This window comes from Terrapene carolina, unplaced genomic scaffold (assembly GCF_002925995.2).
Source record: "Terrapene carolina triunguis isolate 2854851 unplaced genomic scaffold, T_m_triunguis-2.0 Scaffold136, whole genome shotgun sequence".
Lineage (NCBI taxonomy): Eukaryota > Metazoa > Chordata > Testudines > Emydidae > Terrapene > Terrapene triunguis.
The window spans coordinates 3,362,462-3,378,639 of record NW_020664487.1 but is presented as its reverse complement, the minus strand read 5'-3'; the positions used below and the strand labels follow the sequence as shown (position 1 = coordinate 3,378,639).

The 16,178-nt window shown below is 48.5% G+C and overlaps 2 protein-coding genes across 2 annotated transcripts in view; one reads left to right on the top strand and one right to left on the bottom strand.

The window, feature by feature from the left end:
• Positions 1 to 971, top strand: part of SHROOM3 (shroom family member 3) — a 237,435-nt gene extending 236,464 nt beyond the window's left edge. Inside the window, exon 11 of the mRNA XM_026653361.1 lies at positions 8 to 971. Coding sequence (XP_026509146.1) covers positions 8 to 337 — 330 coding nt within the window. The 3' untranslated portion in view covers positions 338 to 971. The remainder of the gene's footprint in view (positions 1 to 7) is intronic.
• An 11,286-nt stretch (positions 972 to 12,257) lies between these two features.
• Positions 12,258 to 15,777, bottom strand: LOC112106587 (16 kDa beta-galactoside-binding lectin-like). Its single transcript, XM_024199925.1, has 4 exons — positions 15,690 to 15,777; positions 13,237 to 13,316; positions 12,827 to 12,998; positions 12,258 to 12,453 (listed from the first exon to the last, which is right to left on the bottom strand). Exons 1-4 carry the CDS (start codon positions 15,696 to 15,698, stop codon positions 12,307 to 12,309), a joined length of 408 nt encoding a protein of 135 aa, XP_024055693.1. The 5' UTR covers positions 15,699 to 15,777; the 3' UTR covers positions 12,258 to 12,306.
• Positions 15,778 to 16,178: the final 401 nt, after the last annotated feature.

Here is a 16,178-nt window from a genome sequence, read left to right as displayed (position 1 = left end):
GTGGCAGAGCTCTCTGACTGAGAAAAGGAAGCTGCTGGCTGGCCAGCACGAGGATGCCCGGGAGCTGAAGGAGAACCTGGACCGGCGAGAACGTGTGGTCTTGGACATTTTGGGCAATTACCTCTCGGAGGAGCAGCTCCAGGAGTACCAGCACTTTGTGAAGATGAAGTCCGCACTTCTCATAGAGCAGCGGGAGCTGGACGACAAGATTAAACTGGGTCAGGAACAGCTCAAGTGCCTGACGGAAAGCCTCCCTACAGACTTCATCCCCATGGACACAACAGCAGCAGCGGCCCCAGCCACAGCAGTCACAGCCCCACCCCGGGGTCAGCGGTAGTTTACCTGCAGCATCTGCCTCTTTGCTTTAACCTTTCCCAGACAAGCCTCGGGTACAGCTCTTCTGCTTGAGTTTATTTAATCGGAGTACTTTTTGGAGAGCTCTCAACAATTACAATGGAGCGATGGGTTTAAAAGGAGAATTCAAGGAAGGAAAAAAACAGTTTGCATTCCTCTCCCTATGCCATCGCCCGGAGAGCTCAGTATGAAAACTTAATCTAACCTGGCTCACGCTAGAGGGAGGTGAACGATTTCTCTGGCTACAAGGTATGAGGAGGAGGCACTTATTTTTGAATGGGCCAGCTTATCATGAACAAACATGTCATCTTTGGTAACATGGTGTGGTTGCCTCTGCTCCCCCCTGCCCCCACACCTCAATCAAAGTGAGGCACTGTCGTTAAATAATGAAGGATCTGAAAGAATGAAGCCTTAAAAATAAAACCAACCCATGATACTCCTGAACATTATTGATATTTATATTTTTAAAAAACAAGACAAAGTGTAAGTTGTTGTACATATGCTAGTCAGTTACTTGAGCCTTGGTTCTGTAAGTAGAAAATGCATTTAATTTTGTATTTTGTGAAAACTTAACAAAAAGAGGAATCTCCAAAGATAGTCGCACCCTAGAATGGAGCATCTTTTCAGGGGCTTTTTACATAATAAAGGGCTACCAGAAAAAGCTTCAACCTGTTTCAACATTTGCTGAATGTACCAGTAAGTGTCCTTGCGAAGGAGACTTTGCCCAGCAAAGTATAATCTATCCTCTTCTGGATCCCATGGCTTGATACATCCAGAGTTTAAACAAGCACTTGTGTGAACCAAGCAACTCAGGAGTCAAAGTTAGAATGAAGCAAAAAGATTCCCTTCTGGTTCTGGATTCACAGATTATTTAAGACAATACAAAGGCAAGATCTGTGCTAAAAGCAACCTGAAGGTTGTTAGTTTGATTTGGGAGAGGGTCTTTAAAGGGCATTACATATAGGTTGCTTTTTCTAAAGGGGATGATGTACATACCAGCATATTTTTTTAAAACAGTAATACCTCGTTTATCTGGACCCATCTTATCTGAAATCCTCTAATGGCTAACAGTGGGTTACATGCCCCAGCGTGAATAGCTTGCATTTAAGTCTTCTGCCTTCCCCCAAAAGCTCATTTGTCCTAGTTAGATAAATGGGGTTTCTGACTGTAGAGTTAGTGAGTCATTTCTCAGTCAGTCTAACCTGGGACAACCAAATTTGCTCAACTGAACATCACTTGGGCAACTTACCCAGAGCTCCAGGGCTGCAGGTACTTTGCATTAAGCAAAGCAGATTGGAAATGGTCTCCTCTTTAAGGCAGTGGGTGTTATTTCACTTATGGAGCATTGAATTCTGGGACCTCTAGTTCTCCAAGGCGTTGCACATGTATCATCAACTGTTTCCACCACCACCACCCTCCCTATTAAAGATTGAGGGTGTCCACAGACTGCATTGTAGAAATCCATGGGCTACATTTGACTCACAAGACACGTTTTGGTCACTCTGGTCTAACCTCATAGAGATTTTATGTCACTGCTGCTGCTGTTTAAGCTGCTCCCGTCTTGAGTGTGTGATTGTTCATCCCATCATACTGCAAGAGGGCCTCAGATACCAGTGCCCCCAAAGCCTCTGACATGCATGGTTTGTAAGACCTTCATGCAATTAATTTATGGGTTTCAACAGTAAACGGTGAAAATGAGAGCGTGCACTGTCTCCACTGCTGTTTCTAAGGCCCTTTTTTCTGAAGCAAGTGCTCCCTGCAGGCTTCAAATGTATTGCTGCCTTGGGAAGCATGGCATACAGTACTACTACCTTGCTGCCATATGAAATTTCAGCCCTCACATACCCTGAAGGTGATCTGCCCTGTGTGTTACAGGATGTCTTTGGAGGAACAAAGCAATTGCATGTCACTACGGCATGTGGAATTTTTTTGAAAGGAAGAAACTAGGGATAGTCCAAACAGAACAAAAAGGACCATTTTAGCTGCTTCTCGACGTGAACATGGTTCTGTCCCACAAAACGTTTCGTAAGGCCCCTCAAGCCAGAGAGAACCTCCCTTTAAAGGTCCCCTAGCTCTAGATAGGTCTGTCACTTTACTCAGTGTCGATTTGCACCAGCTGAGGATCTGGCCCTCTGGCTCATACTCCCCTTAGTCCACACGCTCAGCTTCTGGTGAAGTCAGTTGTCACTGTGTGTATGCACTGGGGTTAGTATATAAGTCGTTTAGAGATTAACCTCCAATCACACAAGCAACTGTCATTGAGGAAAATGATCATTTACATTTATACAGCGGAAAGTAAATTACTGTCCATTCTGGAATTATAAGCATATATCAAGGAGAGAATGGATCCTTTTATTGTTACTAAACTCTGAGCAACTAGCACTGTCTGTACATTCATGCGGATGATGTATTTTGGGTACCCATTCCTGGCAATCTTCCTGAAGGAAGTTTCCACCATCCTTTTGTCCTGTGTTTCATTGCTATGAGTTAAGGTTCAGGTTTAAGGAAGGAATTTTGCACAACCTTATATAAGCATTGTTCTGCTAACTCTGTGGGGTTTTCGGAGTCAGCAGATTGGGGAAAGAACATTTTGACATGTACCTGGAGAAAATTAAACATTGATCAGTCTCCATGAGTTTGCTTCTAAGTGCCTTTAGCTGAGAGAGGAAACCTATTTATTGCCTCATTTCCCACAATGCATTCCTGTTCCCTTAATTAGAAGTAGCATAAAGTGGAAGCCTCTTCATTGTATAGAGAAGAACATACATGGAACAGCTGTGCGGGCCCGGTGCAGAGGCACATTGCAATGCATTGAAACAAGTCAGAACATTAGGCTTTCAGCCATGAGTGTAGCTACAGTGACGTGGCTGCACTGGTGCAAACCCCTAGTGTAGACACACTGAAAATGTCTCACACGGGGTAGCTTACCCAGGATGCCCGTCACAGTGTATCGCGGACTGCCCGTCTAGACTTGGGGTTTGAACAGATGCAGCTGCAGCAGCACACCTCCACCAGTGGCTAAAAACTAGAGACAGTTAAGAAATTTTCATCCAAAGCAGCGGAGTCACTCTAGGAGCCTATGCCCCACTGATTGTCAATGGCAGTTCAGCTCCTAAAGTCACCTAGGTACTTTTGAAAATGTTACCCGAGATCTTTCATGGGGGAAATAATTCCCTGACCAGCTCTCTTTTGATTTGCTGTATCTCTGAATAGAGTTTCAGGGGCTGTCAGAGGGTGGGGCTGTATTTACTAACTGTTTAGAATGCTCTTTCACAAGGGTCAATATGCACATAGCCTTGAACAATCTCTCTGTTTGCCAGACCTGTGAGTAACAAGCAAACATGTAAACATTTGGCAAAATAGTTGTGTTTGAAACAGCTTAGTGTGTGTTTTCTGGGAGCAACTGTAGCAGGACCTTCCAGGACAGGCTTGTGAAGGTCCCCTGGCATGTTCTCACATGCTGACATATTCATGGCCTGTGTGTTGTGATGGACATGGTTTGGTTTGGTTTCTTGGGGTGATTTGTCACAAGCGAGAGATGGGAGGAGGCCAGGAGTGGTGCAATTTTGCTTTTCTTTCTTTCCTCTGGGCAAGTCTGCTGAAGCCAAAAGTTCAGGTGGTGACAAGCAGACAGATCTTCTCCCTGTTCAGAAGAGATTCACCATGTTGTGTTTTACAAGGCTGGATTCCATTCAAAACTTAAGTCAACCACGTGAAAACATAATTGACAGCTTTGGGCTAGGACTAAATAAGGTATTTTCATGTACAGTTCTAAAGCAACTTCCCTGTTTGGGATCCAAACACTCACTCTGTTCTCCCTTTGCCAGCTGAATCATGACTGATTTAGGGAAAAGGTACAGGTGCTCTTCCTTCTCCTGGGTGCCTTTGCACTACATTCCCGGCTCACATGCGTGGTTTTGGCCCTGGAGAGAGTGATCTTGCTGCTGACTCATTCTGTAATCTGATATCTTCCATATTCTGTTTTGATCTTCCTCCCTGCGGAACAAATCTGGACTAAGTCATCCCAGCTGTCCGAACCAGAGGGGGGAGGGGAAGCTGAGCCATTGGGAATGTTTTGTGCCTAGCCATCCTCGAGCTGTGGAGACAGCAGCACCAGGGCTCTTGCAAATCACTGCCTGCTGGCAGTGGATGTGAGTGCAGCCCCCAAGGTAGAGAAACCGTAACGCCTGGCTTCTGGTGTCACTAATCTGTGCTCGTTCTGGGGCAGGCTGTCAGGTGAGTATCATTGCACTCCCCGAACAGACAGGTGGGGCCCTGCCCACGTTTGGCCCCCCCATGCCTTCCCTCTCCTGCTTCCTGCTCTGCGGCTCCCCCGTGCGGTGGCCCCGGCTCAGGCCGGGCCACCTGCCCTCGTGCTCCATCGCTGGGGGAGGGCTGGGGCCGCTCTGCCCACCCTCCTGGGGCTGAGGGGGGCTGGGGCTGTGCCGCCCGCCCTCCTAGGTAACGTGAGGTAAAATCTGAGTGAAGACCACACAGTTTGGTTATCAGGTCAAGGTAAGTCCTAAGATCCCCCATAGTCTTTATCTTGACCTGCTAACTCATGAAAGCTACATACTGCCTCGTCTTCACTAGGATTTTACCTCAGCTTCGTTAAGAACATCCTGCTTTTCCCTAGTGAGGAAGCCCCTTGGTGGGGGACCTGCACGTCTCCTGCCCACACCTCTTCCTTTTCTGCCCACTGCTCCCCGGCCTGGCTTCGGAACACAAGCCTCAGCCCTTGGCTTGTTTTGGAGCTTATTTTGGTGCTAAGGGGTCATGGCCCATATTTCCCTGACTCTCGTTCTCAGCAGACAATGCTCAAGGCCAGATTAACACATAGGCAACCAAGGCATGTACCTAGGGCCCACATTCCTGGGAGGAGCCCAAAATGGACGGGCCAGACCTGAGCGGCACCGTGACTCTGCGCGCCAGGTTGCAAAGCCACGACAGAGGGGCGGCCGAGCCGAACCTGAAATGTACGTTTGTGTAGGGTCCAATGATGGGTTAACATGGCCCATCTTTCCTTGTGGGCAGTGGCTGGTTTATTCGATCCTGCTATTAAAGCAACAATTCTGAAGAGCCCCCAACAGAATGCTGCTGTTTTAACTAATGAGACATATGAGGTGTGGGGGAGGGGACTACAGTCTCTATGCAGTGGACTGGGATGCAAATGTTCCTGTTTTAACTCTTCCAATGGTGGCCTACTTCTTGTTGGCCAATTTCTGCTGGTTCTCTCGGTAAGGAATGCAGGTCAGGCCTTCCGCTGGCGTAAATCGGCACCGCTCCATTGACTTCAGCTGAGGTTCTGGCCTTGTGAAAGAAATTAGTGTCCTACATCTCGAGGGGGTATTTTTGAAAAGCAGTGAAACTGTGTAAATGTCACGGCAGCCAGGGCTAGTGCTGTAGATTGGAAGAGGATGGAGGCGTGTGTCAGACAGCACAATCCTGCAGTGTGTTGCGTAATTACAACGGGACTTTTAAATCAGCGCTTGGTAAATCCTCAAATACCTCCATTAACAGACTAGTTACATGCTGCAGGGGGTGGCTGGAATTGCTTTCGGCTGTGTGGCCTGAAATCAACGCAGTCCCAGTCATCAAAACTCGGATTTGCTTCCTTTAAAAACGGACAGTACAAAGTCAATGGTGGAGGATGGGGCGGTGGATTCGGCAACCACACGTACAAGATTTTCCCCAGGACTAAAACCATGCCCAGGTTGGCTGATGAAAGGGACTTCATTTTCTGTGAACGTTAGACATGAGACCATCTGATAGCAAATGCCTTGTAGTGCCAGGCCTGATTCGCCATTGGCCTCTCCTTGGTGTGACTTGTGTAAAGTGGATGTAAAAAGCCAGCAGATCAACCCGATAGCATTTTACCCCCGCTTTGCACAAGTTCTAAATGTCTGCATGTGGAGCCAGGCAGGGCCTTTCCTAGACAGGAGAGAGCAAACGTTTTTCCTAGTGGATCCCACAGTGGGGCCCTGCTCCATGCCTAGCGTTCCTAGGTGCTACAGTAATACAAATGATAGATACTAATATTAATAAATGAAAATGAGCAGATTAGGGGCATATCTGTTTCTCATACCCAGGTTCCCCCACCTCTCCTACTGCCCTCTCCCAGGCTGGCCTGAAGGCTAGCCTCGATTAACAGACGAAAGGTGCTTCCATTATAACCAACCTAAAGTGTGTAATACAAACCCCAAGGTCAATCTCTCGGTATTCTGGCAGTGCGGATTGGCCGTGTTCTTGCAGCCTCGGTGCTCCCGTTTTCCCTCAGACTGCACTTACACTTGGGTAGGCCGTGCCTCCCTTGTCAGAGCACAACACTCAGGGGTTTTCTAATGCAATGTCACTGCCTCATGAAGCTCACTCGTGTTATGTATTTGTATGTATTCATGCGGCTAATGTGGGCACCGGGATCCCCCACTTACCCCCAACAGGTGGAGACAAATTCTGCCCTCGCTAGTCACGACTCTTCGGTACACGTTGCCGGCATTTAACTGAGGGTAGAACTTGGCCTGTGAGGTCAGGAACAATCTGCTCAGCTAGGCCATAGCCAGACCAGCAGCCTGTCCACATGAGGCCAACACCATCTCTAGCTAGCATTGAGGCTCTTTAGCGTCTCGTGCACCAACACTGAAATCTTAACGAATGCCTCCTTCTCTTCCATGCCATGTTACCATGCAAAAAAAGAGTTGGAGCAGCCTGCTTGTAGTGCCAAGATGATGCACATGTTCTTAGCTAGATTTGTTGTTTGATAGTGTTGCATTAGTTGCTGTCACCCTTTTGCAGTCTGTTGGAGGGGAAGGGGGTTCGGGGGAGAAGAGAGAGAGATGCCTCTTTGGACTCTTTGGACCCAGGGATAAGGGCACAATTATTTTCCAGTTGATCATAAAGGAAATTTTGAAAGTTTGAGTCAGTCAATCTGATTGTTGCGTACAATTTTACTTGCTTTTCACAGCTTGGCTACACGTCATATTTTCAGCTGCTTTCAGTGATTCTTAAAATGACTTTTTTCCTCCTATGTTGGGGTTGCCAGAGGTTGCCAATCAGTTTACAATTTAAGGTTATTGTTCTCATATAGCATTATGTGTAATTATTACTTGAAATACGTATTTGTTGACATGTAAGAACCACTTAACTGATACTGACAATAAAAGAAGTGCTACCAAATATTCCATAAACTGATGTCTCTTAAATCAAATGAAGGGGGAAGAGAAAGTAAAGGTACTTTTTTCCTTCTCATTTGTTCCAGTGCAAAAATGTGTCTTAGAATTGAAATCCAGAGAATCAAATCTTCAGCTGGAGTAAATAGGAACCGGCTTAAAGAGTTATTAATAGAGGTCAAAATACGGGAGAAGGGAGGTAATAAAAAATGTTGACATTTCCGTTTGGCAGGATTCAAAATAGATCCATTTGCCAATTTTGGCAACATTTTCCATTTGTTTTACCAAATTTTTCAAAAAATGTCTGTGTACTGACAATGCAGTTTGCAGTACAAAAACAGTTTTTGGTAAATGAAAACATTATTTGGATAAAAATAATTTAAAAAAAACATTGAAAATTTCAATAATATTGACGATGTTTTCCAAAAGTTTCATTTTGTAAAGGCTGTTTTTCAATAACACTTTTTTTTGTGCAAATATGTCAACCAGCTCCAGTTACCAGCATGTCTAGTTAATGCTAAATGTTACATTGGTGGCTAGGCCCTTTTCCTCCTTGTTTAAATGTTTTCAGCCATGGCTAGCAGCATCATACCTTCCTAATCTTCACTTCCCCTGCAGGCTTCACTCTCCCCTGCCGTGACTTATCTTCACTTTTTCCAGACACTCTCCAGGGGTTAAGTAGACTATGCAGTTCTGCAAGATTCCTAGAGAACTTAAGAGTGGCCTACCTGGAGGCAATGTTCTCTAGTGGACAGAGCACTGAACTCATGCTCAGGAGACCTGGATTTTATTCCTGGATCAGCCACCGGCCTGCTGTGTGATGTTGAGCAAGTCACATCACCACCCTGTGCCTCAGTTTCCCCATCTGTAACATGGGGCTAGTGTTACCATCCTCCTTTGTGAAGCACTTTGAGATCTACTGATGAAAAGTGCTATGTAACTGCTGGATGTTCTTGTTATCACCTTAAGCATCAAACTTGGAACAGCTGAAGGAACAAGGCCCTTCTGCTGTAATGCATTAGGAGGGTTAACGTCAATCACAAGCCACTGTGGATGGGGCAGAGAATAAAGTGCTTTGAGTTTGCCCAGAGATGAAAGCGCTGAGTTGAATGTAGGCCTTTTTAGCGCTATGATTGAAACCAGGCTAACCACGACCATGTACGAACACAGTATTACGAACTGGGCTGCGGCTCAGTTTCCTTGAGCAGATTGGACAGGGAAACTTTTCTGAGAACCCTGTTGGATAGCCACACCATAGTCCCCACCTTGAGTGGGACTCCAAAGCATGAGCGCAACCATAGACTGACAGGGCTCTAGGGTAAAAATTTCAAAAGCACTTAAGTGATTTAGGAGCCTAAGGCCCATTGACTTTCTAAGAGAGCTAGGAGCCTAGGGCCCAAATCCTCCCAAGGTATTTAGGGGCCTCATTCCCATTTCAGTGGGAGTTAGGTGCCTAAGTACCTTTGAAGTTCTGGGCCTAAGGGCTTAAGTCACATGCGAAAATGTCTCTAGGAACCAGGTGTTTTTACCCTTTGAAGTGGATTTACCAAGGGTCTGAAATGTAGCAATTCTGCATGTCCCATGAGTTAAGCTGCATATAAATAAATGAAGCGCGGCAAGAGTAGCTGTGTGTGTGTGTCGTGGACCTATCTACCGGAACCAAGACTGGAATGTCGTAGATTATGGGAGTCGGGGTGAGTGTCAAATCAGCAGTTGTGGACACATTTTGAATGCCCTCTAGTGGCAGGGCTAGGCTATGTCTACACTAGGAGCGATTCCTAGCTTGGGGACACATATTTGCCTTAGCTCAATGAGAGCTAGCAGGAGTCTAAGTAGTCATGGAGCTGGGTAGCATGGGCAGCGGTTGAGTGTAATATTTCTCTCTCACCTATTTTATCCTGTTCTGTTTAGCAAAGGTTTTAGTATGCTGCTAGTATAATACGAGCCAGCCTAGACACCTATTGTTAACTCGATACACCAGCCTCCTTGGTAACAACAGGAGTAGTTACAGCTCTGGAGGTTCAGCCATCTCCCCTCACTTCCCCCCTCAGGGCTTCCCACAGGAAGTACTGCACACCACACGGTTCCCTCCCCCCGAGCTCTTTGCAGTTGTTGTATTCAGAGCACTGGAAGCTGCCAACATCTGTGAGCAGGTCAGTAAACCCAAAAGTGAGAGAGGGAGTGGTACCAGCTGGCCCCAGATGGGTCAAGTGAATAGGTATGATCTTAAAGGGTGAGAGGGCAAGGCACCTACCATGCATGCACCAAGAGCTACCTCCTGAGCACCTGGGGAAGGGCAATAGGGATACGTCTCGCCTGTCCCTCAGGGGACAGGAGTTTCCATGGTTTCCTCTCTTCCTTCCTCTGGTCTCTCTCTTAAGACTCCTTCCCCACCTCGGCTTTGGCTTAAAGCACAGGGGAAATCTGAGTGGGAGAGCAGCAGCCAGTGTTCCCCCAATACAAGGATGGAGGCCATAGCTTAGCCGGCCTGGATTACATCCCTCCCAGCCTGCTTGGAGTTGCGCACTATGACCCTGCTGGCAGTCGAAGCGTGGGTGGAGGTGCAGCATCAGTCCTGCCCCACGTTCACAGCAAGCCTGGAGGGGCAGGGAGCAGAGAGTTAGAGACCTGCACTGTACAGCTCCTAGCACTGGAGCCATTCCCATGCTGGGCTGCCATGGAAACAAACATACCTTTTGGTGTGGCAGAGAAAGCTCCCAGAATGCTCCATGCTCACGCTGCCCATGAGCTTCCCACACAGCTAGAGGAGGGGAGAGTGTAGCTTCTGGGAAGCGGTTTCTGAATGGGCTAGTTGGAGGGGCAGACCCCATCCTTGCCCTAGGAAACAGGCATTTCTAAGAGCAAGCCTGCTCCCCGGTGACTCGGGCATCCGGCAGCCAGAATGATAGTGTCTCTGGTCCTGAGGAGTATGACAGCCTTCTCCCCTCCAGCCCCAGGTTCTTTGGGAAAAATTGCACCTCAATTGCTGTAGGACACCAGCTCAGCTGGACAGAAAACCTCCAGCTTCCCATCCTAGGAGGAGATAAAGTGTATTAGGCCCCCCTCTCCCCAGCACACTCCTCCAAGACAGCCCAGCCCTCCAGGAGTTGATTTAAGTGGAAGATCCAGGTATAGTCCATTTGTTGGGGACATCAGATCATTCTGCTGCGCCTCCCACCCAAAGGGCTTGGGGTGTTCTGCTGTGAAAGGCCCAGCTGCGTGGCCAGAATGTTCCTGGAACCCCCATCTTTGATAATGACCTTCAGCTGAAGGCCTAGCCAAGGCATGATTGGGCCTTATTTGGCCAGAGGCCCCAGCAGCAGTTGCCTCAGCATTGTCTCCTCCAGCTCTGGGGAGAGGGGTATTTTCTTGGCTTCGAGGCAGCAGCCGGGAGGGAGTTCAGTCTGGGCTGTGGGGAAGCAGACAGTTTTGCTGTAAGTATTCGTGCTGCATGCCTAAGTCAGGGGGCAAAGGCAGGTGATATGGAGAGGAAGTTTGAGTGGGTCCCCGTTTAGCAGGATTAGCCCCTATCCTGACTCCTCTCCCTCTTTTCAGGGGCACAGACAGGAGAACAACTAGCCAGCTGCATTCATTCAGTCTGTTCTCTGCCTTTCCCAGCTCCTCTCCGCTCTGCTTATTGGGGAGGTCAGCTCTAACCCCTGCCCCCATATTGCTGTGGTGCTGACCACCACCACAATCTCTGAATGCTGTGTGTAGTGGCCACAGAGGCTCCTCAGCCATCCCACTCTTATTTGGCTACATTGCTGTGAGGGAGGCTGGGGCACTAGCTGGAAGAGGGCATTTAGCAGAGTCAAGAAGAAACCTTGCCTCTGGCAGTGGCTAAGCAACACTTCAGTCAGCCGAAGCTAGAAGAGCAAAGTGGGAACAGCAGCATGCTCTCCCCCCATCCTTTGAGCTCCACCAGAGGTGGTTTAAAAAGTCTCCCAGAGTTGGTGTGTCTCCCCCCCCGAAATTGACTACTAGAGTGGTTTAAAAAAAAAAAAACCACCCTAAAGTATTTCACAGGTTCTCATTCCACTCTAATTCCCACTCCCAGAGCCCCATTCCACCAACAGGGTCTCCCCAGCCCTGAGCTGGAGCACTTTCCCAATGACAAGTCCCCATTGACACCTGCCCAGTTAACCCCCGACTTTCTCCCCTCGGCAGGAGATACATAAGAGACTCCTATGCTGCCCTCCCTCCCAGTGAGGAACACCACTAGTAGAGTTGTGAGGAGAAAGGCAGTCCTTCAAAGCCTGAGCCACTTTGTCAAGGACTGCAGTCAGACCATACCTACCTGTCGTGCCTCCTGGTCTAACAACCCCAGCTATCAAAGAGGTAGGACTTGTACGCTGCCTGAAATCCACCAAGCTAGGACGGACAGCCAACCAACTCGGGGATTCAGCCCTAACTCCACAACTGCATTTAAATAGCTGAGCAGATGATCACTGCAGGAAGTGGGGGCAGTATCCTTTAACAGTGAAAAGTTCATGGAGGTGTGCAGGGGGGAAGATGAGTGGAGTTAATTGCCTCTTTCAGCTAAGAGGCAACATTTACACTAGGCAGCAGCAGGACTGTTAGAATACCATCAGTTTTCTTTAAGTGGGGAATAGGTGTCTCAGGCTGGTGATTAGGTAAGAGTTGGCTCCTGGTGCAATTAGCCATTCCTATTTAGTGCAGGAGAGGCAAGCTGGCTAGAGCAGAGGAAATGGCACAGAGCGAGCAGACATGGCAAGTTTAGATTTATTTCACTGAGCAGGGAGGTGGAAGGAATAGGACTAACCAGTTAGCTAAACTTAATGGCTTTGATGGCAAAGTCACCTTCCACAGCCAGGTACTCAATGTTCTCCAGGCCCAGCCGATTGGGGAACACGATCTCCTTGTCACCAGCCAGTTTCACGGTCAGCTCTGCTGTGTCAAAGGAGATGCAGATCTGCAAGGAGTAGGCACATTAGAACCAACAACGCAGGCAGCCAATCCCCACCACCTCTTAGAGCTGTGTTAATCAGGAGCCTCCCCAGACAGCATTAGCTACTCTTCCCTTGACTAGTGTCTGTCCCGAGGGGGAGAAAGCCTGATCTTCCCCAGATCTGGCTAGAGGGTACCCCAAAATCTCAAGGGGCCTCACTGGTGCCTTCGCCCGAGTGAAGAGAGGCCTATTTAATTAGTGTGAAGTGCTTTGCTGTATGGCATGAAAAGTGCTGCAGGAATGTAGGGCTAGGAACCCCCTGGGTCCAGAAGGACCCCGGCTCCACAAATCAAGTGCCCTCTTAGCACAGCTTTGTTCCCCACTCCCGGGCCCTCACCTCAGTCTTGTCACCCTGCTGGAAGGGGAAGTCCGTCTCCCTCTCCTCTGTCCCCCACATCCCATCCTCCATGGAGTTGCACACAATGACGTTCACATCCCCGTGGCTGTCGAAGCGTGGGTTGAAGTGCAGCACCAGGTTGCTGCGGTCCTTCCCCACGTTCACAGCAAACCTGGCGTGGAAGAGACAATCAGACACACAATCACACTACGCAGCCCCTCCCACCGGAGTCTGGATCCATCATCTCTGTAATGCAGAGACGGACCTAACAACAGAGAGAGCTGTAGATGGCCGGAGGCAGATTCACCTCTAGCACCTACCCTTGTCATGTGCTAAGGGAAGAAGTCAATCCCCAGTGGTTACCTAAACGATGATGTAACATCTAACCCCTCCCAGGCTTCCCAACTCACCCCTTGGCTTCCGGCAAGATCTTCCCCTTCACTTTGATGCACTCTCCAGCCTGGATATTCAAGTGAGTAGCAACCAGTCCCTAAGGGAGTCAAGCCACAAACATATTAGCCTGCCCGCTCGGGGATCAACAGACCTACTTTCTTGATTTGAAGGGAGGGGCAATACCACAGGGGACACAAGAAATAAGTGCTGAGCGTGACCTGGAGGCCAGACAAGTTCCAAACCACCTCCCATGTTAGTCAGCGACCAGAATCATTAACATGCAACCACAGTTCAGTGACCTATGAAATGAGGGTTGTTGGTCTCCGTCCAGTTCCCATGGGGCAGGACTCCAAGTGTTCCCAGCCACAGGCACTAACTGGCTGATGGCTAGCAGTCTGTCCAGAGGTCAAGGACTGAATGGGCCAGAGACTGGACTAGAGGTGCCCTCATTAGCTGCAGCCCATGGGGATTTGGGGATGTAACACACACCGGGAAGCCTGCACTGCTGCTCCTGCTACCACTTAGGCTTTCCCTGCACTGGAGTTAAGAGGGCTCAATTCTTCCCTGGGAGTCTGCCTTTCTAAAAGAAGCCACTGTTCATTTCTCAGGCACCCGACCCTTTAGCGGTAACTTCCCCGGCCCGCAGGAATTTGAGACTTAACCCTCTTTTAATCTCCCCTCCCCCATTTAAAGCCACGGCTGTTACTGTGCGGCCAGCCATGGTGCAAATCTACAGCCCACCAGCTTGCTGTGCACACGGTCTTGTCTAGACGCTGCTCCTGCGCACTGGAAGCCCTGGAGTGGGGCTTGGCTTGCTAGCTGAAAGCGCTTGCCCATCAGCCAGCTTGCTTGCATACATCCCAGCCTCCACTGCAGAGGAGGAAATGAAGTACATGAAAACACCCACCTTCAGCCCATCGCTACCCCGTCTCCACCAGGTGCCACCCTCCCCGTGCAAGGGGCAGCCGCTAATCCTGAAGGGAGGTGACTTAGATAAACAACCTCCATATCCAGCCTGTGTCTGGACAGAGGCCCCATTCCACCCCCTGCATCAGAAACACAAGTGCCCTCACCTGAGGAACTATTGGAATTTAGCTCCAAACATACCTCAGTAATGACCTTAAGACAGAGACCTGTCACAGCCGGGGTTATATTGCATTAGACCAGTGGAAACAGTAGCATTTGCACCAGTATCACCTCCTCCAGTTTTGGAGAGAGGGTCATTTTCCTTCATTTGGATACAGTTTTCCCTTTTACCCCCTCCTCCAGGAGGTGGGAACGAGACAATTCAGAGCCTAGGAACAGCGGCGACATTTCTCTCTCCACCCCTCACCGCCAGGCAGACCTTCCCAACCCCTGTGTTACAGGGCACAGAGAGTCAGTGACGAATGGAGAGGCCAGATCTCTCAATTTAGTGGAGCTGCCCTAGGCGCTGGCTGTTCCGGAAACTTGAACTGTCCTCATTTCAGTGGGATCAGCCAAGAGGATATCCAGCCACCTGCATAGTCTATTCTGTTTTGTCCAGATCTCCCATTTTCACCGGAATGCTGAGCTCAGACCAGCTACTATCTGTAGATTGCTAAACAGCTTATCACCATAGTATCTAAGCCCTACTTATCCTGGCTCCCTAGTCATCCCCTTTTATTCTGTTTCTGGAGCACAGGCTGAAACATGGTCCGATCGCAGAATCAGGGAGGAGGCAGCCACCAAGACTGAGGAAGGTAGGCAATATTTAAGAGCGGCATTTCTGAGCTAGAGAGGGCTGAAAGGCCAAGGTTGGGTCGATCACCTGCCCCTGGGAACCTGTAGTTCCCAAAAGGGCTGAGTTGAAGGGGTTTTATTTTAAGTTAAAAGAACCAAAAAAAAAAAAAAGCTTTATACCGGCATGAAATGTTTTACAATCTTCAACAACTGTTTTGTAAGAGTTCGCAAGAAAAAAAATGGTACTTTGATCTTCTTTCCAGACTGTCTAAGACATTGGAAACATTAGTATAGTTACTGACACCACAAGTGCTGAAAACTGTCAACATAAATAATAAGTGGCCCATCGTGAACACTTTAAAACAAAAGCTACTTGGAAATATCTTGCAAAATAAAAATTCATCCGTCTCTAGTGTTCCTTCCCTCCAACGTCATAGTCCAATCGTGCATTTTCCTACTATCACTGACATATGGCCCAACCCAATACCCACATTTCCCCTCAGAGAAATTCTTCTATTCCATGATGCAACAGAATAAGAGCCCTGCAGCTCACCCTGGGGGAGCCTTAAGAGAGAAGTCACATGAGTGGGGTGTATGTGTACCAGAAGTCTGGTCACCCAGCATGTGATCCACAGCTCTCCCAAACACCCTCGCCAGCAGTTAACCTTCTTCCAGGATTCCACGCCTAGCTAACTATCCCCTTGTCTTGCAAGTAAAACCCGAACCCTTTCCAGCTCAACAGTCTCAGCTACAAAGAGACAAGACTCACACACTCCATGCTGCTGACTGAAGCCACCAAAGTTAGGACAACTGCTTGCTTTCCAGTTCCAAGATTCAGCTGTGTGACTCAGCACTCTCTCTACAGGGCCTTTAAACAGCTGGCCTGGGCAGCAAAGGGCTCACATGATTAAATGGGTGGGTGGGGCTGGTGGAGAGTCAGTTCTTCTTCCAAACTTCAGGCATACAAAGAGAGAATAGCAGACCAGCATCAATACAGTATTAGGTTTGCAAGGCTGAGCTTTTTCAGCCGAGCAGTAGCATTTGCACTGGCTGGCAGCAGCGCTGTTTCTGATCAATATCCCCAGTGTGCTTTAAAGAGACAGAGAACATGCATGAATCTCAGGGATGGTAGTTATAGAATCGTTCGCTCCTGGAACAATTCACTGCACCCATGCTAGCTAACTGAAAGCCAGCTTGTCCACGCATAACCATCCCTCCAGCAGCTGCTATGCCAGAGTATTGTGGCACCTATCCTACA